The sequence below is a fragment of the Denticeps clupeoides genome, chromosome 12, assembly GCF_900700375.1.
Source record: "Denticeps clupeoides chromosome 12, fDenClu1.1, whole genome shotgun sequence".
Classification (NCBI taxonomy): Eukaryota; Metazoa; Chordata; class Actinopteri; order Clupeiformes; family Denticipitidae; genus Denticeps; species Denticeps clupeoides.
The window spans coordinates 20,827,159-20,851,417 of NC_041718.1; the positions used below are offsets into that span (position 1 = coordinate 20,827,159).

The 24,259-nt window shown below is 49.0% G+C and overlaps 1 protein-coding gene across 4 annotated transcripts; it reads left to right on the forward strand.

Annotated features, from left to right (window-relative positions):
- Positions 1–1,707: 1,707 nt before the first annotated feature.
- syt2b (synaptotagmin IIb) lies at positions 1,708–23,593 on the forward strand. Of its 4 annotated transcripts, none has more exons than XM_028999343.1 (9): positions 1,708–2,006; positions 17,018–17,262; positions 17,337–17,497; positions 18,779–18,910; positions 19,432–19,599; positions 20,071–20,238; positions 20,810–20,927; positions 21,002–21,135; positions 21,222–23,593. In XM_028999343.1, the coding sequence occupies exons 2-9, from the start codon at positions 17,043–17,045 to the stop codon at positions 21,435–21,437; spliced, it is 1,317 nt and encodes a 438-aa protein (XP_028855176.1). In that variant the 5' UTR covers positions 1,708–2,006; positions 17,018–17,042; the 3' UTR covers positions 21,438–23,593. The 4 variants fall into 4 exon arrangements, with proteins under 4 accessions (XP_028855176.1, XP_028855174.1, XP_028855178.1 ...); XM_028999341.1 differs by having other exon boundaries at positions 1,709–2,014; XM_028999345.1 differs by having other exon boundaries at positions 1,709–2,014; positions 18,788–18,910.
- The last annotated feature ends 666 nt before the right edge of the window (positions 23,594–24,259 follow it).

Consider the following 24,259-nt stretch of genomic DNA (forward strand, 5'->3'; position numbering starts at 1 on the left):
GCAGTAATGTGGAGATGAACTGTCTTTTAATAACCACTTCTTTAAGATAATTACTGAACCAGATCGCTTCCGTCGCTTCGCCCTTCCCTTACACAGCTCCTAAAACGAAAAGGTCGCGTGGCACAGAGCAAAGGAACAATATTTCATCTTTTAATAAAATTTCCACAACACAACTTGAACAGCAAAGGTGGAATGATGCTGGGATCACGAATGCAACGTCAGTCACTTGATTGATTGACTGCAATGATCAGTTACACTGAGAAATTCGCACTGGTTAAGTATCTGGTGCATCAGCAAATGTTGCTCTGTTTTTAATAGCTGTTTCTTATTAATGGAGTAAAACAAGGACATATCCAAATGACCCGGAATCCTCTGTATTCCAGTGTGGATTTTTTTTCAGCGTATTGAGGTAGACGTCCCTGTGACAAATCTATGTGTGGTGGTAGCCTAGTGGGTAACACACTCGCCTATGAACGAGAAGACCCGGGTTCGAATCCCACTTACTACCATTGTGTCCCTGAGCAAGACACTTAACCCCGAGTGTCTCCAGGGGGGGACTGTCCCTGTAACTACTGATTGTAAGTCGCTCTGGATAAGGGCGTCTGGTAAATGCTGTAAATGTAAATGGTTAGAGAATAAAAGACTGAGTCTCTGCATAAAATGAGGTGTGTCCAGTTGCTGTACAGACTTTAAATGAAAACCTGACAACATCGGTGCTAGACTTCAGCACATTGATGATGAATCCATAGACTAATTGTCCCGATATATTGCAGTATTGATTTATAGCGAACTGAACAGGTTTTCTGGTAAATACTGGGCTTGGTTCCTCCCATTTACGAAGTGGGGGACTGACGCTGCGTGACACCATCTGCTGATGGTGGTCGTCTCTGGGGTAAACGGGGGTGCTGAGGGGTGGGGTTTTAATGGATCGCATTGATTTTGGACGTTGCATTTCGTCAGCAGTTAGACAGCGGATTTGTCAGGGACGGAGGACGGTTGAGGGTCTGAAGCCACTGCAGCTTGTCTTCGGGACTCTGGGCGTTCATCCCTCTCTCTCGGGCGAGGCGTGGCGACGCTCTTAATATGCTGTCCGTGCCGCAGACTGCAGAGTCGACGCATTGCCTGTACAGGCTGGTGGGACCGTGTGAATCGGAGTTGCTGCTTCCTGTGTGTGTGTGTGTGTGTGTGTGTGTGTGTGTGCACTTTTAATAATTCACATGAGCTGTGTGCTACAGCTGCAGGACAGGTGGCCTGTTCCAGCCCACACAGCTCATACCGTTACTGCAGAGCCAAGACAGGAGGAGCTAGCACCACACACACCTTTTCTCTGCCGCTGGAAAAGAGAGAGAGCAGTACTTCTGGTGATGGGGAGCGAGTGAGGAGGAGGAGGAGGAGGAGGAGGAGAGGTAGTAAAGGGGGATGAGGAGAAATCTGCCACCCGCCCATCCACCCTCGCTCGGCGTCTGCGCATCTGATTGGCTCCCACATCTCCCCTCCATCCCCCATCTCCACCCCTCTTCCACTCTCTCTTTTTTAACCCCGAATCTGATTTTCAAAGCTCAGCATTCCCCTCCGCAAGAACTGTAGGAAGAAAAAAAAAAAAAAAACGCTGTCCGGAGCCTAAGCCCCGCCCACCGGCCAATCAGCAGCGAGGCCGGTTTTTATTGATCGCGCCCTCGGCCAATGAGAGTGCGACGCCCTCGAAATACAGCAGTGGACCGGGCTGTCGGGCTGCCGCTGAGGGAGGATTGCGGTGGGTGAGAGTGGACGTGTGTGTGTGTGTGTGTGTGTGTGTGAGAGAGAGAGAGAGAGAGAGAGAGTGTGTTCAGTTCTCTTCCGCTGAACAGCGCCGGACCAGGCTGATCAGCCTCAGAAAATATTAATAACAGTAATAACAACAATAAAAAAAAGAAAACACGCTGGGAGTGTTGTTCTGGAGAAGATATAATAACAGAAAGAGGGAGTACGGGACACCGCGAACTTCCTGCTCTCTGGTCCGTCAGAAGGTGGGCAGGTGAGTGATGTGAACGTGTACGTGTACGTGTGCGTCTGCGAGGGATGCTGAGGGAGCGCAACTTTTCCGCCGTCCCGCCCGGTCCTGGGTGCGTAGTGCTGCAGTATCCGGTTACATAATCCCGCTCCTGCTCGGCCTGGAGCGGCAAAGTGTGTTCGAGGAGCCGCACGACTTTCCTGCACCGCCGGGATACATATCTGTACATATCTCATCTATTCATCAGTTTTATTTTTCATTGAGATAAATTTGGCGTGAATTTGCATTAGTCCAAAGCCGCAGGGGCCGGGAGGATGATGATGTCAGGAGGACAGGGAGATGCGTGGGACGTGGGGGTCATTGTGCTGAATAAGCTGTATTGGTGAGGAAAGCCCCTGGAAAGCCCCACCACCACCAGTCCTGGTGAACACGACCTGCACCTCATTTCTCCATGTTTTTTTTTTTTTTTTATGGGTGTGTGTGTGTGTGTGTGTGTGTGTGTGTTCAGAGTGGGAGTGTTGGGGGTGCCGTGTCCCATCCCGTGCTACTTGAAGGACATTGCATGGAGGTCGGAGTTAAACGACTCCAGCTTTGTTACCGTCTAATCCCAGTTGGCTGCGGAGGAGAGTGCGCAGGTACCTGGTAAAGAATGCTGATCCCTCAGGATCAATAAAATATCTATCTATCTATCTATCTATCTATCTATCTATCTATCTATCTATCTATCTATCTATCTATCTATCTAGATCATTGACTACATAGTTGGACCTCTGTGGGGGTTGATGTAGAGGGTGAGGACGTTTAGAGGAGGCGCTACTGCAGAAGTTTTGTGGGACGGTGGAGCGCAGTGCAGGATCCGCCCGCGGCCGGGCCACGTCTACGCTGCTGTGGTGGATCAACTGACGCAGTGTCAGGGGTCGGGGGTCACTGGGACTCTCTGGACCCCTTCCCAGGTTTAACAGGGGGATGCCGGGGGGCTGATGGCTCGTGAAATTGAATCCGGTCTCTCTCTCTCTCTCTCTCTGAGCGTGTCGGGTCGTCTCAGCCGACTCGGCGGACGTCGATAAGACGGTGTGTTTATGTGGTGGGTGGGTGTGTGCGGGGCAGCGGCACACAAGACCCCGCCCCCCCCGGGTGGAAGTGCAGGATGAGTCATCCGGGGACCCTGATGCGTGGTGATGGCTGGTGTCTCTCGGACCGGGACAAATGAGCGCTTTGACCGGATGTGTGTCTTCTACGGACACACACACACACACTAAACACATCCTAGGGATGCAATCCAATTAGATTCACTTAGTAATCCAGATTAATCCTGTCCGTGACACCTCGTCCCCGTTGTGTGTAAAAGTGGAATCTCGGGACAGAGTTCAGGAAACGATTTGGAGTCAGAAAGCCTCCATCGATTCAATTGATTGGCTTCCGTTCCGGTCGAAGTCATCACTGCGGTTTATGATGATCCCGGCGAACGGTGCTGAAAGGTCGGAACGCATTTTTGGACAAGTCCTGCAGGGCTTTGCAACTCGCAACGTTTGCGTGACCATTTTTGTTGTTTTTTTTTTAGCTAGCGAGGTCACACGCCTCTAGCGACGGACATGTCCATCTTTTCGGTCCGACACTGTGAATTGTGCACCTACAGGAGTGTGTGTGTGTGTGTGTGTGTGTGTGTGTGTGTGTGTGCTGAGACAGGCTCTTTTAATGTGAACTCAGGCCTTTAAATGACTGAGGGGCCGGCTGTTGGTGGGAAGCCCGGTGGCTGTATGTCACCGCGCGTCCGCGATGGCGGAGGAGACTGACGCTGCTTAAGAAAAAAATAAAAAATCCCGCTCAGCACATTTTTATTACGTGTCTCTCGCGGCGCCGCGGCGAGGAGAGAAAAACTGTAAAATGCCCGCTTATTCAACTCCGCACCGGCGCAATTCTCACCTTCATCCCGAAGGTTAACTGGTCGAATGGGCATCCCGGCGTTCTACAAAGTGTCTGTTAGCGGAGAGATGAGACTGTGTGTGTGTGTGTGTGTGCAGCGGGAGGTAGATCGCTGTCTGCTGTGCTCTTTAGTACGGCAGGTGTGTGTGTGTGTGTGTGTGTGTCCTGTTCTTTCCCTGGCAGTCCATGGAGGCCATTCGCTCCATCACTGTCATATTGCTGTCAGGAGCAGCCTCACACACACACACACACACACACACACTCCATGCAAAATGGAACTCACACACACAAGCAGGCACGTGGGAAAAGGTCAGTGTCCTCAGATGGCCCACACACACAAACGGTCCCTACCGGGACACACGCCCAGCGTCGTCCCTGGCACCTTTTCTGTTTGAAATCCTGCCGTCTGAGCACCTGGCTGAGCTCCGCCCACCTGTCTTAATGACTAGCTCTCGTTGAGAGACAATGCGAAAAATGACAAGGTTTCTCATCCAGGGGATGCTGGGATGCGACCTACCCACCGTGCCCGAGGCTCATGCTGAGATCTCAGTATTCTACGCGGTGCAGCGCGGTTACGTGGGGGGGGGGGGGGGGGGGGGGGGGGGGTCGTAATCGGGGTGCAGTGAGGCTTGAGACGAACCTGCATAAGCAATCCAATCAGCGGGTCGATAGTAGGCGCAAATCGATCCTGGGCGCCCCAGAGCAAACAGTGCTATCTGATATTTTGCGCCACAGATCCCGCAGACAGGTGCACGCTTGTTCGCGTGCATATCCATTTATGCTGATTTCGAGAACCGGGACCGGTGACGTGATGTAATGCCGCGCCGCATGCTGACCTCTTGTCCCGAGAGTGCGAGCTGCTATCGCTCTGCGCTGGAGCGGAAATCAATGGGTCCCGGCCTGATTGGTCTGTTGAACTGCGTGGTGCTGTACAGTGTCCAGTAAACCACCATCGATCAGGTCACTTTCTCCCTGGACCGTAACTCCCGCGTGGCCCACGTTTTCCGTCCCGCGCTCAGTGTGATGCGGAACGAGGTGTCCCATTTGGCCACAGAGGCGTTTACTTGCGTTAGCTGTCTTGTAATACCATGTTGTGCCTGAAGAGGCGATAGTGAGCTTCTGCAGTTTCATTTCTAACTCGTCCCAAATTCTTACACTTTGCCCCTTTGAGGTTCGACTGAAAAGAGTCATAATTGTTGCTCCCATCAGTAAATACCGAGTTGCTCTGAGCACGTGGATTTGTGGTGGGTTTCCCGCACGCTATAGGTTTTTCACCGGCTCGTTAATGTTTGACCGTCGATGTGTGGGACCCGGATTAAATTACTGCCTCAATCTATGAGGCAATATGACCAAACAGCCTGGCAGCTGATAGGCCTATCAGATGACGCGGCCCCCTCCGATCAATATGCTGCCTTCAGCGTCCCCTGCTGGTAAAAGGCCTGTTTTTGCTTCAGTGAAAGATGTCCCCTCCGAGACAAAGTGTCGGACATGATGCATTATCCTTCAAAGCGTGTCCGTTTGGCAAACATGCTAATTGCTGAAAATGTACGAAGCTTCAGGAGCTTCTGGAAACGTGGCCTGCAGCGCCCTGACCAGGCCCGGAGCAGGGACAGTGCTGACAGACGGGGACAGATTGGTCAATTAGCCCCAAGCCCACGTTCTGCCGGGCAGGCTTTTTTTTCCTTCTCCTGCGCCACTCCGTCATGTCGACCCAGATCCACGCGCGGGAAGCAGGATCTCGGGATCCGGGGTTGTCTCCTGGTCCCCGTCACCCTGCTCTAGTCTGCCGGGCTATTTTAGGCCGGAATAAAGGGAGCGGGGGAGACGGAGGTGTGGAGAAAGAGCGAGAGAGCCACGCCGCTGCACAGGAAACAGCGGCGTCCATGTGGGCCACGGCGGCGGACTGCCCTAATTTGTCCGACCTTCGGCTGCCTGCGAAAGACACTGCAGAAGAACTGCGCTCCCTCCTCGGGACTGGGGGACCAGAGGGGACCTTCTTCTTGACTGGACGCTTCCATGATGAGCTCACGATCGTTTTTGGCACTTTTATCTTAAATCATTATTTATGTCGACCCAGAAAATATTGAACAGCGAATCAATAAAGTTCCATGTATTGATATCTGGCTTGAAATGCTTCAATACTCTTAACAAATGGAATTAAAAATCATCCTGCTGAATATAATTTAGAGAAATTTATATAAAAGAATTGTCCTGATAGTGATGTTCGTCTCGCTGAGCTGGTGGGGCTTCATCATGGAGAAGTTGAAGCAGCAGAACTTGATCTGTGGAAGGTCCTGTTTCTGTGTCTATTTTTTTTTTAAATTCAGTTTAATGATGGCGCCGTTGCAGCAGTTCTCGGGGGCCCAATACTCGGACATTGCCACGTAAAAAAGGGCTAAAGCGACCCAGAATTTCTAGATATCTAGAAAAAAACATATTGGTACAAAAGGCGTCAGATGGAACTCATGATTTCAGCTGGGTGGCTCCTTTGTGTGGTAGTGGCCTAGTGGGTAACACAGGTTCAAACCCCACTTACTACCATCGTGTCCCTGAGCAAGTCACTTAACCCTGAGTGTCTCCAGGGGGGGACTGTCCCTGTCACTACTGATTGTAAGACGCTCTGGTTAAGGGCGTCTGATAAATGCTGTAAGTGTAGATGTCCTTTAGTGAGGTCTACAATTGGTCTGGCTATAGCTGTGGTGTTGCACGGTGCCGGGGTCCTCGGGGCCATTTCCAGGTCCAATTCCGGGTCCAATCTCTGGCGCCCCGGCGATGCGGCCTGAGACTCCGTCTTCTGTCACCACGCCCCTGTCTGATGCTTCGCCTGTCAGATGTGATGTTACAGCTCTGACGGCGGAAATCGCTCGTCCTGCCGCAGGTCAATGACAACTGCGACAGCGGCAACGCCAGGACATGAGACACGAGACACGAGACACGAGATTGAATCGCGTCAACTCTCATTTCAAAAAAGAGATGCTTGTTCTCCTGCAGCTTCGCACGGTTCTTTGTGTTGGAAATATCTACCGAAATATCTGCCATGAACGAACCTTTAATGGCGTGACAGAAACAAGATGTGACAATAACTATAACGAAATATATAATGTATTGTTGATGATTAATAAAAACAAGACAAAATGTGGTTTACAAGATGTAAAGTTACTAAAATGTAAAGTTGGCGAGACAAGCCGTTTTTTTCCGTTATTTCATTTAATCTTAATCGTGTTATCGGTGTCTTTCCCATCTGGTCGCACCGATTACGTCACGTCCGCATTCGCGGCATTATTTAAATTTCAGAATAGTGGTGGTGGGTTGTCAGATGGCTGATCTTTGAACACTTTCTTTACATTGAAGTGAAAAAGAAAACAGAATATTTGGTTGATTAACCTCGAGGAGAAATGTGGAGAAGTGGAATGGATGTAGAGTATTCTTCAGTGTATAAGGTAACAATAATATAATAATAAGATCATCTTGTTTTAATTATGAAATGGGTTTGACTTAAAGAAAATGTTTTTTTGTCTGTTCTACTGGATTACATAATTGCATTACGTAAAAAAAACAAGACTAAAATACAATTTTCATTGACCAAATGTAGACTAAAATGTCGTCTGTTTTCATTGACTAAAACTAGACTAAATTATTTATGGATCATTCTGTCTAAATTTAGACTAAAATGCTTGACTTTTAGTCAACTGCAACTTGACTAGATTCAAATGAGTCTGGACGTGAATAAATACTAAATAAATACTAAATAAATACTAAAATGACAGCTGGACGCAAAGACTTTTATTAAGACAGGCCGCCAAAAACAACTATACTTTGAACATCATAGAGTTTGAATGAAAGATTTATATCAAAATATTCCTTCTGGATGTCAAAATTATTGTCATATGCAAAATAAAGCTTACATTTTTAACTGTTGAATAAGTTCATGGTTTTATTTCAAATGAAGCCTGTAAAGCCACCGAGACCCTTATTTCCTGCCTCTGTCTTTTGGTAGATATGGAGGGTCTCCCGGGATTTCATCTCTTGATTCCATTTATTTGTTAACTCATTGATAATTTAGCTTCTTCCAGGTTTTTTAACCATGCTTGACACTAGAACACTCACCGCATGCTTCTTTAGATGATGAAATCGGCCGAACGTTTCTCTTGAGGAACGCCATTTCGAAGCCTTTGGAATGTCTGCTGGCAGTGTAATGCAGAGGAACGAAACCATCTCATTAAAAATGGAGCGGTTTGGTTCTTTTCCTGGGGTAATTTGAGTCTTAATTAAACCAAGTTTCTGTAAAGCTGCGTCTGTTTGGACTCGGGGAGAAATAACGTCTCCTCTGCCGGCCTGTCCTTAAACAAGGTGAAGGCAGGAAGGAGGTGGGGGGATGGAGGTGAAGGCCAGTTTGTAAGAGCGGCGTGGGCGAGGGATGGTGTTCACGGCGCCCTCTAGCGACATCTCTCAGCGCTGAACCCCTGCATTGCGGTGCTGCCTGCAGACGCCGAGTGAGAGAGAAGGGGTGCAGATATGGCGACGAGGATGAAGCCCAGGCCTTCGCCAGGACGCCGTGCATCCCACCACTTCTCAGTAATCGCCGTCCCCAGGGCTGCACGTGTCTGTTTCTCTCCTCATCACAGCTCGACTTTGCCCTCTTTACCGACTGTTTGTCTGTGTGCCATCTTTGGGCTCAGTCGCTGTGGCGCTGATGAAATATTAACATCCAGGAACAGCAACTCGTCCAGACTGGGCGCCTTTCCCACCAGCGTCCCCCAGTTCCAGTCTGGGCTGATCAGTGGTGCTCCTCTGTGACCCTCTAGAACAGTACTGATGACAAGATGTCAGCTGACCCACCAAGTCATCACCGTGACCCTAACACTGATCAACCCTCTTAACACAAGTGACCATGTGTGCATAAATAATGAATTTAAATTATGCATGAACATAAAAGAACATTTGATTGACATTTCATCTCGTAAGTATGGTTTGTCTCTGACAATGTAGGGGGAGTACGGTTGTCTGTGTGGGTGTTAGTAGCCTAGCGGGTAACACACTCGCCTATGAACCAGAAGACCCAGGTTCAAACCGCACTTACTACCATCGTGTCCATGAGCAGGACACTTAACCCTGAGTGTCTCTGGGGGGACTGTCCCTGTAACTAGTGGTTGTAAGTCACTCTGGATAAGAACGTCTGGTAAATGCCTTAAATGTAAATGTGGAATAACATTACAGGTACATTCCATTAAAACTAGTTTGGGATGTTGAAGTGCAATGCTGTTGTTTAGAAAAATTCATGCATTTTTATTTTAAATATGGTCCACTGCATAATGTAATAACACTGGACATCAGCCCATTTTGATGTTTTAGAATGTTACTGGTTGTAGTAATCTTAAGTAAATATAAATCAGTGGGGCAGTGGTGGCCTAGCGGAAGTGTGCCACTTAGGTGCCACTTAGGTGCCACTGAACAAAGCACCGTCCCCACACACTGCTCCCCGGGCGCCTGTCATGGCTGCCCACTGCTCACTCAGGATGATGGTTAAATGCAGAGGACAAATTTCACTGTGTGCACCGTGTGCTGTGCTTCATTTTCAAAGACTTTTTTGTTTTTTCAAACTGGAAACATTCAGCTGAATCTGGCAGCATAGATGACGTAAGTTTCTGTTGAATAATCATCATAAGGTCAGAATGAAGTGATGTTTCCAGCATGATGATGTCTTGAGAGCGGGTCAACGGCACTGTTTGCTTTTACTGTCGGGAGTTTGATTTTCCTGTCCTGCTGAATGTTTGAGAGAAGAGAATTGGGTCTTAGGACTAGTCCTCGCTGCAGAATGAACTAGAAAAAAAAACACTCCCTATGGACCCCTGCATGAAACAAATAGCAATTAATCAAAAGGAAGCGAGTGAGGTAGAAGAGGAACGAGCGTAATAACAATGCCGGGCTCAAAAAATAACTCTGATCACAACTTTCCCAACCACACTTCCACATTCCGACAGCGGGATATAAATAGCTTCTCGGAAGCACATACATGATGTGACTCCAGAGCTCCACGGGGCTGTGCTCATCAAATATTCATCTCGGCCCTCTTCCTTAAAACCGCTTTGTCTGTGTTTGCAGCAGCGGCTCCGTGGAACTTGTTCTTCCGCGGTTCGAAATTCCCACATCGGGACAACTGTTCGGATGCGTCTGTTCCTGCACAGTTCTACTGAGAACAACACAATTATTGCATAAGAGCTTGTTAGAGTGAAATGTGCTGAGGCTGCAGGCCTCATGGGACAGGGCCAGGCCGCCCTGGTCCAGCTTTGCACACAGCTTACTTCAAATATGGCTGTCTGCAGACACAGATGCTGGGCAATTTAGCTTTTTGTTGGACGTATAAAGGGGTAGACATTTTGGTGGAAATACGGTTACATGCCCTTGGGCGGCAGGAGGAAACCGGAGGAACCTGGAGGAAACCAACGCAACAAGGGGAGGACATGCAAACTCTACACAGCTGGGATTCCAACTAGAGCTGTAATCGGGCCTAAAAAGTTAGGCCTGAACCAGCCCGAACCCGACCCGAGCGCGACAGAAGTCCTAAAGTGCAGCTTTTAAAAAGCCCGGCTTCCTTTTGCACGCACTACGACAGCTAGAATAATGTGTGGGGAAATGTAGGTTTAAAACATAATCACCAGATGGTAGCCTCCGCTTTATCTCCTCAGCATCCACTTTCACGTCTCTCATATGGTGGTTAAACATAAACATAAAGAATTGCAAAACAATATAACATTTCATTAAAACTTTTTTACATCGAGGGTGGTAGTAGCCTAGCGGGTAACACACTCGCCTATGAACCAGAAGACCCGGGTTCGAACCCCACTTACTACCATCGTGTCCCTGAGCAGGACACTTAACCCTGAGTGTCTCCAGGGGGGGACTGTCCCTGTAACTACTGATTGTAAGTCGCTCTGGAAATGCCGTAAATGTAAATTTACTAAAAATACATTTTACAGCATGAGAAACACTTTCGCCAATCGCTGAAACTAGTTTACAACCAGCAAATCATACAGAAAGGAACTAGAGACCAAAAACCCGGCGATCATACTGTACAAGTTCAACCGGACCCGGCCCAACTAAAATGATAGAAAGATGTACTACGCGTCACTATGTGTGGCCCTCCTTCACAGACAAAACAGACTTTTTGCGAATGGGAGATAGGAAGCACATTTCCCGAGTGCTAAAATTAAGATTCTAGCCCGTTATTAGGTTAATGAGATGGATGTGAATTGGCAGTCACGGTCTATTTAGGCCAAACGTTGAGAGGGATGTAGGCTGCGTTATTGTCAAAGACGTTGAAGTCCCTAAGAAGTCACGAGCAGGAGCATATCTGTGCTCCCAGGGGTCCTGCGTTCGCACGGCTCTGTGCCCCAACTCTACAGGGGCACTGACACAGGAAGAGACTATAGTGGCTAAAATCCAATTTAAAAAGGAATTAACTTGAGGCAACAACCAGTGGGAGCGCATGATAATGCAGAAGCTGGAAAGTCCACTAGTGTCCAAGATATAGGCCAATATGGACGCCCTTCAACACTAGAATTATTGGGATCGTCATCATGTTCTTGTAATGAAAGTGAAAGTGAAGCGATTGTCATTGTGAAGCACATCAGGCACAATGTACGGTGACACGGCGAAACGTGTCCTCTGATTTTAACCATCACCCTTGGTGACAGTGGGCACTGTGACAGGCGCCCGGGGAGCAGCGTGTGGGGACGGGACCTTCATCAAGGGGACCTCAGTGGCACCTTGGCGGACCTTCTGATTACGGCTCCACTTCCTTAACCACTATACATCTCAGAAACGTAAAATAACTCCAGCCACTGTCACCTGGGCTTGTGACTCAAGTCAGCTTTTCATGAATTCGTTTGGGGACGTATTACATTTACATTTACAGCATTTATCAGACGCCCTTATCCAGAGCGACTTACAATCAGTATTTACAGGGACAGTCCCCCCCTGGAGCAATTTAGGGTTAAGTGTCTTGCTCAGGGACACAATGGTAGTAAGTGGGATTCGAACCTGGGTCTTCTAGTTCATAGGCGAGTGTCTAACCCACTAGGCCACTACCACCCCCATATTGTATCGTGGCGGTATCGTGGCGGTTTTTCAACAGATTGATGAGATTAATCTACAAATCCAAGTCAGTTTGTCGTTATTCCAGAATGATCACGTTTGTGCTTTATTTGGCATTTCGGTGAACTTTTTAACGTCCTGGATAATGCCATTCGTTTCTTGCTGTTTCTATCTTGTACTTACAGTATGTTTTGGGCCGCAGCATGCCGCTCCTTGTTCGCAGAGTCAGCTGGCGGAGTGGAACGGGCCTGGACTGCCAGGGGCCATCTGCTGAGCCTGTACAGAGCTGGGTGGCAGCGTGCCACTGCGGCGCACACACTCGCCCACTTCCACGCCACTTCCCTCACCGGATGCCGCGTTCACGCGAGGAGGAGGGGCCACGAGCAGAGCCGCTCGAGCGGGCCCATCCGTATAGATATGCTGGACAGATTTTTAGCTGTAAATATATTGTCCACAATCCACAGCATTAAAGGGACGTCTCAATATTTCGGAAGAGACAGGAAGTGCGCTAGAAATAGAAACAGTAGTAGCCTAGCGGGTAACACACTCGCCTGTGGACCAGAAGACCCAGGTTCAAACCCCGCTTACTACCATCATGTCCCTGAGCAGGACACTTAACCCTGAGTGTCTCCAGGGGGGGACTGTCCCTGTAACTACTGACTGTAAGTCGCTCTGGATAAGGGCGTCTGGTAAATGCCGTAAATGTAAATGTGTATATGGCTTTTTATCATCATGCATGCAGCAAGCTCTCCTTGAGGAACTGAGGAAACCAGCGATGTTGGCGGTGCAGACGTGCAGGACATTGTCCGCTTGCAGCGTTAGTTGGTCCCTGGGCTGCATTTTCTCCCCTTCGCTCCGGGGCTTCTATGCCGCTCTCAGGCCTCCTCTCCGCACCGTTCCGAAGTTCCCCGAGGAACCGGCCCTCTGAGGCCCTCCTCCCGCACCAGACTACAGCGCAGCTGACTGCACGCAGCAGGGTGTGAGCAGCATCCCGAATGAGGGAGGGAGTGTGTGTGTGTGTGTGTGAGTGGCTCGGGAAGGCGGGGCCGGGCGAGGGAGGCGAGGTGCGCCGCGCGAGAGCCTCTGCAGTGGAGGGAAAGTGGGAGGCGGCTGCAGTTTTCTGCCCGGGGGGGATGAGACAGTGACCCCACAGAAGAACCACTGGACCAGGCAGACGGGAGCAGCTGCCTGGTAAGGGCTGCGGTCTACGTTCTCGCCGGATTTAAACAGGAACTTTATAACGTCCAGCTTGAGGCTGCGTGCGGCGCGGAGACTTCCTGTTCACAGCTCTGTAATGATGATGGTGATGATGATGACGATCTTAAAACAGCCTGAGAGAGAGAGAGACACTGATGTAGGTCTGGCTTATTGGTAAAAGGTCTCCTCACTCCTGCAACCCTCGGAGAGCAGACAGAAATAGCAGCGGAATGAGATTCGCTCGCAGCCCACCTGGGCCTTCGCCGAGATACGGAGGAGGACGATAGGCTGGGATCTCGGGTGATGCAACCAGGGTCAGGGCGGGGCAGAGGAGGCCACCAACATCCATGTTGAGCGTGGCCTTCTGGACACAGTGTGTTTAAAGTTTAAAGTGAAGTGATTGTCACTTGTGATACACAGCAGCACAGCACACGGTGCACACAGTGAAATGTGTCCTCTGCGTTTAACCATCACCCTGAGTGAGCAGTGGGCACCATGACAGGCGCCCGGGGAGAAGTGTGTGGGGACGCAACCTTCATCAAGGGGACCTCAGTGGCACTTTTTACCGTTTACCACCATCAAGAAAGTTCCCTCCTTTTGCCATTGATTCTAATATTTCTGTTAGAACTGACTCCCTAATGCACATCCTAAGGGACACCTTTAACTCTTAATTAAAAACTCTTTAATGAGCACCATCTATGACTGAGGCATGGCTGAGATAAGCCAAGAAAAACTTTTTAAATGATTGCTTATCGCCTCCTTTCAGTGTCTGGGTAGAGCCTTCAGGGTTGAGGAATTCCTCTGTATGTTACACACACAAATATTTACATTTTACATTTACATTTTAAGTATTTACCAGACGCCCTTATCCAGAGTGACTTACAATCAGTAGTTACAGGGACAGTCCCCCCCTGGAGACACTCAGGGTTACGTGTCTTGCTCAGGGACACGATGGTAGTAAGTGGGGTTTGAACCTGGGCTACTACCACCTCTAAAAATTGAGTTCATCATTAAACAACAACTTTGACACCTCATATCTCAATAACCATTAGAACAGGTTCACTTATCACTCATGTAGGTTGGTTCTCTTTTATGCAAATTTAGTACATGGGTTACTCCAAAAGAAACACTTTGTCATGCTTACCTGGAGGAGATGATCCTAGGGCAGGACTCAATGGTGCTTAACTCAAAAACAAGGACTGGGACCCCAAAAAAGGCACAAATGAAGTGATTGTCATCGTGAAACACGGCACAGAACAGCAGTGGGCGGCCATGACAGGCGCCCGGGGAGCAGCGTGTGGGGACGGCACCTTCATCAAGGGGACCTCAGTCGTCTTTTTTACCACCTAGGCCCCCACTACCATCCCCGCTCCCCGCTTTAACATGCAGCCCTACGGTGCCGTTCCCAACTTCGTTTCCTCTTTCCGTGCAGTTCGCTTTGTCCTCGATTGCAATCAAGTCGCAAACTCTGGTGCGGTCCCCCTGGTGAGAACGCGTACTGAACCAGAACAGGATCGAATGCAGTGAATTCTGGGTAAATTTTAATGACGTTTTCACAGTTCTGTACGATCAACGTTCGCCATTTCCTGTGTCGTCTTGTTATTCGCCTTCGGCGACTCCAGTGCATCAGTATGTTGTTTTCAAAATGTACGTCTTGCCCAAAGTTTTTTTGCCCAAAAATACATGAAATATAATAAAAAATCGCCATGGCAATTTTATTTTATTGTCGAACTTGTATACAGAATCTACAACAGAGTGAATAAAAAGATAGTATTCATAGTTGGGGTCCTAGTGAACCAGAACTGAACCAGAACGAACAGTGTACAGGAATGGTTTTTAGGTTTCAGAATGAGCGGGGTCACAAAGCACCCAAAAAAATTAACCCAGATCACTAAAACTATGACATTTGGTTGCCCAGATTTTTTGTGTTTGTTTCACCACGGGACACCGGTGGTCTAGCGGTTAAGGAAGCGGCCCCGTAATCAGAAGGTTGCCGGTTCGAATCCCGATCCACCAAGGTGCCAACTGAGGTGCCACTGAGCAAAGCACCGTCCCCACACACTACTCCCCGGGCACCTGTCATGGCTGCCCACTGCTCACTCAGGGTGATGGGTTAAATGCAGAGGACACATTTTGTTGTGTCACTGTGTGCTGTGCTGCTGTGTATCACAATGATAATCACTTCACTTGATTGTTTTGTTTTTAGCTGCTTCAGATTCAAAATCAATTTTCATCTGGGGGAGGTGCTCGTAATCTACTATTGCATCTTAAAAATGACAATACGTTCATTCTATCTATTCTGAATGGTAGATAACAAACAAATATGTCATGTATGAGGGTTTATCATTCTAAATGAAATTACTGGAGATGGACTGGTACAGTATATAAGCTACGCATAGAGAACAGTTCATAAGAGAAATGACAGTCATCCCTGTCACCTTTCTCTGCGGGTGACAAACAAGCCATCATCAGGAAATCCATAACCCTCGCAGTGCTGCCGTTTGTTGTGAACGCGCTCCCGGGTATTGATTGGTCGAATGTGATATCTTTCTCTTTCGCAACAGTGCATATTGCTTGAAATCAACTCGGAAAGTGTGATTGGAGCCCCTGGAGCTTTTAAAACTCACACATGTTGGTTTAATTTTTTTTTCTTTTCTCATTTTTATTTATCATGCATCTCCCTCCGTCCTCTACTGCGATGGACTTTTTTTAATGCCTCTGCCGCTGCAGCCCCACCGATGAAATAAGTGGAGCTTTGCGTTCAGTGCTGCACATTTTACATGCCGGTGATTAGTAAAATAAAGACGTTTCATCACAGTTACCACAGTGGGAGGCGGAAGAACGGTTCTGGTTCCATTAAATCCCGGCACCTCTCTTCACCAGACTGCCTGGTGGGACCGTCCATGTGTTGAGCATCTTGAAGATGGGTGGTGACCTTTATTCGCTTTTCTCCTGGTGTTTGGATGGTAAATGATAGATGTATACGTACGTGATCAGAGGTTTTTTTGGGGGGCACAAACCGCATGTTGCTTACATGTTGATGACCTTTCCACATTCTTCTTCTCCCTCTGGGCTCCAGCTGAATTATGGCTCATAAAGCTGATTCGCTTCATTCGGCTTTATTCCGACAGCCAGCGCTGCTGAGAGACGCCGAGTTGGACAAAAAATGTCCCGGTCGCCACCGTCACGACAAAGGAAGGGTGGCGGTCAGGGACTGCGAACTCATCTCATTTTCAGGACATATTTGACCAGAGAATAATTGAGGCCTCGGACAGAGTAATGGCTTTGAGACAGAACTTTCTGTCCCCTGTGATGGAAGAAATCGAATATCATGGCGCTTTATTAAATGGATACTGCTGTATTCGTCTTTTTCCTGATTTATTTGAAGACATTAAAAACCTTCAAGACGTGCCTCAAATTCGGTATTGAAATACGACTTTGTGCTGGTGAGTCAAAGCGGGGCTGTTGTTCATTTCGAAATAGAATCGAATTCATGTTTATTCAGACAGGGAAACATTATTTATTTTATGGAATTCCATTTTATCCTTGTTTATATTTTATTGTGTCTAGCAAATTTATTCGAGAATGCAGCGGTGCCCTGCGGTCCCTTATTAATGCTTTACGTCTCTCTGGGACACAGGGACAAGGCTTTAGAGCAATATTTTTTACAAGCCAATCTGCTGACATAGCACTTCTGTCACATTTATTCAGATGCAGCACGGGAGTTGTCACCGTCACCGTCCCTCACACTGGGCAGCTCAGGAGGGGTTCTGGTTGCTCCATCACGGTGTCTGTGTTGTCTCTGTGCCGCAGGAACCCCCGCGAGGCCGAGGTCATAATGAAATGGAACTTGAGCAGTAAGAAGAAGCCAGAGGCCATGGTCGGGCCCGAACCCACCGGCGCCGGCGCCACCACCTCCGGCGTCGGCACGGCTCCGCCCGCCCCGGCCATCTCCACCTCCACCGACAACTCCACCGAGTCCGAGGGGCCCGTCAACAAAAACGACATGTTCGAGGAGATCAAGAGCAAGTTCCTCAACGAGATCGACAAGATCCCACGTAAGTCCCCCCCCGCCCACCTCCTGTGCCTCGGCGAGGTCGGCCGAGCTCACCTCTGCCCCTGTGTGCCGCAGTGCCTCCGTGGGCCCTCATCGCCATCGCCGTGGTGGCGGCCCTCCTCATCCTCACCTGCTGCTTCTGCATCATCAAGAAGTGCTGCTGCAAGAAGAAGAAGAACAAGAAGGGCAAGAAGGGCAAGGACGGCTTCAACATGAAGAACATGCAAGGCGGTGATGTACGTCGGCGCGCCTTTATACGTGCACTCGGATTGTAAGTAGCGCCGCGTGGCGGCGGCAGAGGTCAACGCCGGGCGTGTACCGCCAGAAGAGGAGCGGTTCTTCTTTCTTTCCTGTCGTTTTTTTGGTGATACTGTGAGTGCTGCACCTCATTGTGCTTTCTGATGAAAAATGACACACTTCGAATTTGCCGCTGAATCGACCTCGAGCGCCCTCGGTCCCATTCGGAAATCTTCGGACACCCCGAAGCCGTGTGTCATTTGTCACCTTGGCATTGTGGGTGTTGTGTTCTGTTCTTGGTGTGTGTCTCTGAGCTCACCCTCTCCCTCTCTCTCTCTGCTCTCCTCCACCTTCTCGCGTTGTGTCTTTGTTCTTGACTGTGGTGGACCGCTGTCGTACGGTAGGTGGAAAGTCGGTAGCGCTTCACTCTGGCTGCTGGCCGTGGGCGGGCCTAGGCGGCCTGTGGGCGGGGTTTTGGTGGAATGCTCATTGTAACTTCCCCGTCGGCCTTTTGCCGCGGGCTGCTTGTTAACGGGACGGGGACGAGTTACAATGCGGTGGATGAAGCCCTTTCTCAAGTACAACAGAGCCAAAACGCCATAAACCCGATTAAGCAGTAATCCACACGTCCCTGAATAAAACGTCACTGTTTAATGCATGTGTTAAAGGGCACAGTCTCTCCGTCAAGCAAAAGCATGAATCCAAATCGTCTGACCAATCAGGATGTTTGACCAAAAGACATGAACCGGGACAAGTTTGCGCTCGATGCTCTGTGCCCTTTAATTTGCTGCAAGGGACATGACAAAGATTTGGCTTGAAAGTAACAATTGTTGGTGACACATGGGGACATCGTGCATTATCCAGACTCTTTACCCTCATGGCTCAAACGTTAGAACGATGTGATTCCATTACATGTGATTCCAGAAAGAGGCCCAACACGCGGTGAGGTTCCCTAGGTCACCCCCCCAAATTACAGTAGGGCTGAATTTGGTAAATGCGGCGGTAACTCTGCGCCGTGAGCCGCAGCGGCGAATTGCGGGGCTGGAGTGGAACGGAGAATGTGTCACCAAACATAATTGTGAGTTCAAGCCATCTGCCGGCGTCCAGCCCTGAATGACTGCATTAGCGGCCGGTTGCTTTGCCAGGTAATGAACAGATGAGGTGGGAGCGGCACACTCCGGCCCCCTTTTAGAGGGGTCCCGTGTATGCGGCATGCTCGTGGTAGGGGCCCGCCGCCGCTGGCGCCCTCCCGCTGATGGCGCTCTGGCTCCCGCTTGCAGAAACAACAGGACGACGACGACGAGGACGGAGAGACGGGCCTGACGGAAGAAGAGAAGGAGGAGGAGGAGAAGGAGCAAGAGAAGCTGGGGAAGCTGCAGTACTCGCTCGACTACGATTTCCAGGATAATAAGGTCAGACATTCGTTCCGAATTGTTCAACTTTTCGGGATTCTTTTAGAATCATGTTGTTCCTTTAGACGTGTTCCTTTTTGTTCGGGATTAAGGACGGAAAAGCACAATGTGCAGATATCACTCCAGCCCCACTTCTAGAAGGTTTCACAGTCAGCAGTTGTTTTTAGATAGATTAGACGGTGGTGACTCTTTGGAAGCCACTTCACTGGTGCCAGGTCCGGTTGTCACACGCCTCTAATAACATGGTGTCCAGGATAATTGAAAGTCACGTGATTGTCATTGTGAGACACAGCAGCACAGCACGCGGTGCAACGTGTCCTCTGTATTTAACCGTCACCCTTGGTGAGCAGTGGGCACCATGACAGGCGCCCGGGGAGCAGTGTGTGGGGACGGGACCTTCATCAAGGGGACCTCAGTGTCATCCAGCCATCCAGAAAAAGCAACTACAGAGCGAATGAGAACCTGCCGCTGCAGTGCAAGCGCAGTGATGTTCACCTCTGGTCTGTCTGCTTGTTCCTCAGCTGACTGTGGGCATCCTTCAGTGTGCTGACCTGATCTCCATGGACACGGGAGGAACCTCTGACCCGTACGTTAAGGTGTTCATCCTCCCCGACAAGAAGAAGAAGTACGACACCAAGGTGCACAAGAAAACTCTCAATCCAGTCTTCAACGAGTCCTTCGTCTTCAAGGTGAGAAGCCGCGCCATTTTACCATTTTAAATTTCACAATTTTATCATCCAAATTCCTATTAATTATATTTGTTAAAATGTCGAATTCGGTTATTTCTCTGGCCAGAGATACAGGTCCCTGCAAGTCTTGTAATAATGTCATGTAGGAGAGAGAAATGTGGAGACCTTCACCGCTTCCTCCTCCAGTCCGAGGATAAGCGGCAGCCGGCGTCTAATGAGGTCTGCAGGGATTTTAAAGATCTCCTGAGTTCAGCAGAGCTGTGGCATCTACTGGAAGATATCTTCCCCCTCGTCTGCCTGTTGTGTGTGTGTGTAAACGAACTGCCACATGTGGTTTATGTTTAAAAGGCTGGTTATGGTGGAACTTGGAGCAGGAGAAAGTACGACTACTTCCAGCAGCAGCAGCTGCATCTGGATGGGATCAGAACAGGAAGGAGGATTAGTAACCCTGTCCGTCCTCTGTGCCGACAGATCCCCTACCAGGAGCTTGGGGGGAAGACCCTGGTCATGTCCGTGTACGACTACGACAGGTTCTCCAAGCACGACATCATCGGTGAGGTCAAGCTGGCCATGAACACCGTGGACCTCGGCCAGCCCATCGAAGAGTGGCGCGACCTGGACAGCGCCGAGAAGGAGGAGGTCAGGCCAGCGTGGCCGCTTTTCTAAATTTTAGTTCTTTTTGGCGACCTGTCTTCATTTTACTTTTAGTCAGAATCAGCCATGAATATTTATGCATTTTACTTTACTCTTTTTTTTAATAATGCAATTCAGTTTAACCCAGTCAGTATAGTACAAGTACCTGGTGGTCAAACCCATTTCATAATTAGAACAAGGTTGTCTTATTATTATATAGTTGTTGCCTTATAGGCATCCATTCCACTTGCTGCATTTCTCCCCGTGTTTTTCAACACACGTCCACTTTTATTGTAAAGAAAGTGTCCAAAGATAAGTGTCTTCGTCATTTACTCTCAGACATCGGCTCACCATCCACCAGCATTCTGAGAAATAAATAATGAACAGGAATTCAGGAAGTGATGTCATCAGGAAACAGAAATACGGCGTAATAATAATAAGAAGAAATGAACGTCTTGTCTCATTTCTCTGGACATTTTACTATGGTTTTTATGGCGTAAATTTCGTATAAGATACTCTGCAGTGATTTGGTGATGCATGGTGATCACTGTCGTTCCTGCGTTCGTGCTCTTTTCAGCCAGAAAAGCTTGGCGATATCTGCATCTCCCTGCGCTACGTGCCCACCGCCGGCAAACTCACCGTCTGCATTCTGGAGGCCAAGAACCTGAAAAAGATGGACGTGGGAGGCTTGTCCGGTAAGCAGAGTTTGGTGCTCCGCTAACGTTCGGCGTACGCTGCGGCCGTGTAAACCGAGCGTCTCGCCTCGCAGATCCATACGTGAAGATCCAGCTGCTCCAGAACGGCAAGCGTCTGAAGAAGAAGAAGACCACGGTGAAGAAGAACACGCTGAACCCGTACTACAACGAGTCCTTCAGCTTCGAGATTCCTCTGGAGCAGATGCAGGTACGGGCATGACACCGTGTACAGGTCCAGGCCCTAGAAGCGTCCTCGCGCAGTCACGCTTGCGTCCCCTGTCTCCTGTTCTGTAGAAAATCATCGTGGTGGTTACCGTCTTTGACTACGACAAGATTGGCAAGAACGACGCCATTGGGAAGATCTTCATCGGCAGCAAGGCCGGGGGCACCGAGCTGAAGCACTGGTCCGACATGCTGGCCAACCCGCGCCGTCCCATCGCCCAGTGGCACCCGCTGAAGCAGGAGGAGGACGTGGACGCCTCGCTGGCGGCACTTTTTGCCAAGAAGTAGCCAGAGAGCCGTCAAAACCGACTAACCAACTAACCAAGTCCCCCCCGACCCTACACTGCATGAAACCCACGAATCGCTGCTCCATGACCTCCATGGCTTCTTCCTCAAGTAACCGTCCACGAGATATTAAATATTCCGAATATAGACTCCAGCGGGCGGGAAGCGAGCGAACGCCGTCCGCTCCCATCCGAAGGGGCGGGAGGCGGCTCAGCCGATCACCGTAGTGCAGGCTGGGGGATTTTTTTTTAGAAAAAGTTGCCCCCTCATCCGTGAGCTGTCACCGCATCTAGCCTGAATTTTGTAGGAGCGCCATCGTCCTCCCACCACCGCTCAGAGAACGAGAAGAAAAAAAAAACCTGTAACTACAGGCCGTAGGAAGTAGCACCGAACCGCCAAATGGTCCTGTTCCGCCAGAATTCCGCTCCGAAAGGGCCGTGGTGCGGGAATCCGCTTCGGTCCGTACCTGGTTTAGATGGAACCGTGAACGTCGGCGCTCACGCGGCACTGTAGGTTTTCGCCAGATGCATGCGGTCTTGGGCTTTGCCACGGATTTACGCTGTTTTACCGGTCTTCCCGGTGCGAACGCGGTGGAGCGGAACGTTCTGGTTAATTTCACTGCCCCGTTTGTGGCGACCAAACGCCTCATTCTCAGCATGGTTGTGCCCATTTACACGCTTCTTACAAGATGCCAAAGTATTGACTCGACGGTAGAGTTTGTGTGTCTCCCCCATACCTGTGTCTAGAGGTTTATAGGATTCTATTTCCAGAAATCAGCTGCTGGCCACTTTTGTCCCCCTCTCGCTGTCCCCACCCTGTACATAAATGCATTGATTTGTGAATATAGCATGAACCTGGTGTAAATATGAGCATGATCGGGCGAAACTGTTTTATGTAACTGTGTCGGTGTGCGTGCGTGTGCCATTTGTCGTTTTTGATAATAAATCGAAAAGAAAAGTGCTGTTTTGGGGCCGAATGTTGAAGTGGAAATTGCACATCCTCCTGTTGTCATCATTTCCAAGTGGAATTCTCATCATGCCTGAGATTATTTTTTTTTTAAATGTGTTCTGTGGGTTTAAAGCCGTATGTGCAGCATGTTATGGCTTTTTTGTATAGTTCATATTCATTTAAATAACGCAGGAGGGCTACAGGTGATTCAAATGCTGAAACTTCTTAAAGTCAAACGGACCCGCTGCTTCATGTCGTCCCGACCTGCATTAATGTCCATCGTTTTGTGTCTCTGAACAGCGTAGACTCCGTACTCCCTACCATCGTGTGCGCGTCGTCTGCAAATCAATAAGCCATAGAAACATCGAGTGAGCAAAAGGGGCGGAGCAAACACACAGCTGGTGTTAGAAGTCACGCGATTTTCACCGGATGAATGAAACCGCCTTCACCTGTGGCCATTCGAAGGGAGAGCTTTGGATACAGATCGAGGATTTTTCTACGACAAGTGAATTCCCGGCAAACCTCGCGCTTGGAGGCTCCGGAATTTTCCAGGGCCCCGGATGCATCAGAACACACCAGCGCCAGGACTTCTTTTTGAATTCTCTTCCGTTTTCCTCCCTTCTGTGACCATAGCTAGTTTGTGTTGCCGCCATTGTCTTTACATCTCGCCTGCTTTGTATGGGCCTCTGTTTTCTGCCGTGATTGAAAGTAACCCTTGATCTTCTCTGTGCAGCTTCACCGCGCTTGGTTCGTTGCACTAGAACAACCGAGCTGAACGCCGCCGCGTCTCCTCTGTTAAATGACAAAAACGGAGGCAACAAAATCCCAGTCTTCCTGGGACGTGACGGACCGACGCCGTCACAGTGCTCCTTCTTCCAATGCAATACTGCCGACATCGCTCCTCACCGACACCCTCCAGCGGCGAAAAAAAAAAAGACTTCTTCCAGAGAACTGCTTCCTTCCTTCCTTCCTTCCACTTCTGTCTCACGTAGAGCTGTCTGTGTTGGTATTTTCTCCTCCTGTGGATGCTTTGGCATGCTTTAACCCCTTTATTATTATTGCGAAGCGTGTTGTCGGCCACATACAGCTCATCACTGCTCTGTAGGCCAACATCGTTGGAGCCGCCAGGGAACCGAACATGAAAAGGTCTACATTACCGATCCATGTGTTATCTACTAGCAACCATAGGAAATAAAGGCCTTTCAAACGTTGCCAGCTCGAGTGGTGTGTGTATCGCAGTGTGTATATTTGTGTATACCGTACAGTTTAAAAGTTCTGTACTTAACAAAAAAAGGTGAAATAAGTGAAAACATGTTTTATATTCTAGTTTCTTTGCTCTGATTACTGCTTTACACACTCTTGGCATTCTCTCGATGAGCTTCAAGAGGTCGTCACCTGAAATGCTTCTCCAACAGTCTTGAAGGAGTTCCCAGAGGTGTTTAGCACTTGTTGGGGTCCAGCTCACCCCAAACCATCTGGATTGGGTTCAGGTCCGGTGACTGTGGAGTCCAGGTCTCCACTTTTTGTTAAGTACATAACTCCACATGTGTTCATTCATAGTTTTGATGCCTTCAGTGAGAATCTACCAACGTAAATGGTCATTAAAATAAAGGAAACACGTTGAATGAGAAGGTGTCCAGACTTTAAAGGGTACTGTATTTGGGACTCTTTGCGCAGATGTCGTGTTGCAGCGTGAACGCCAGGTGTCGCACTTCTTCAAAAAAGCCCTTTTCGCCCAACACGTATTTTGCCAAAGGGGTTTTCTGCAAACAAATAAACCATTATGTGTGGGATTTAGTATACTACCTTCGTCCTTAAGCGGAGATTCGAATATTCCATTCTGCTTCATTTTGAATGTCATTTATGTGCACATATTG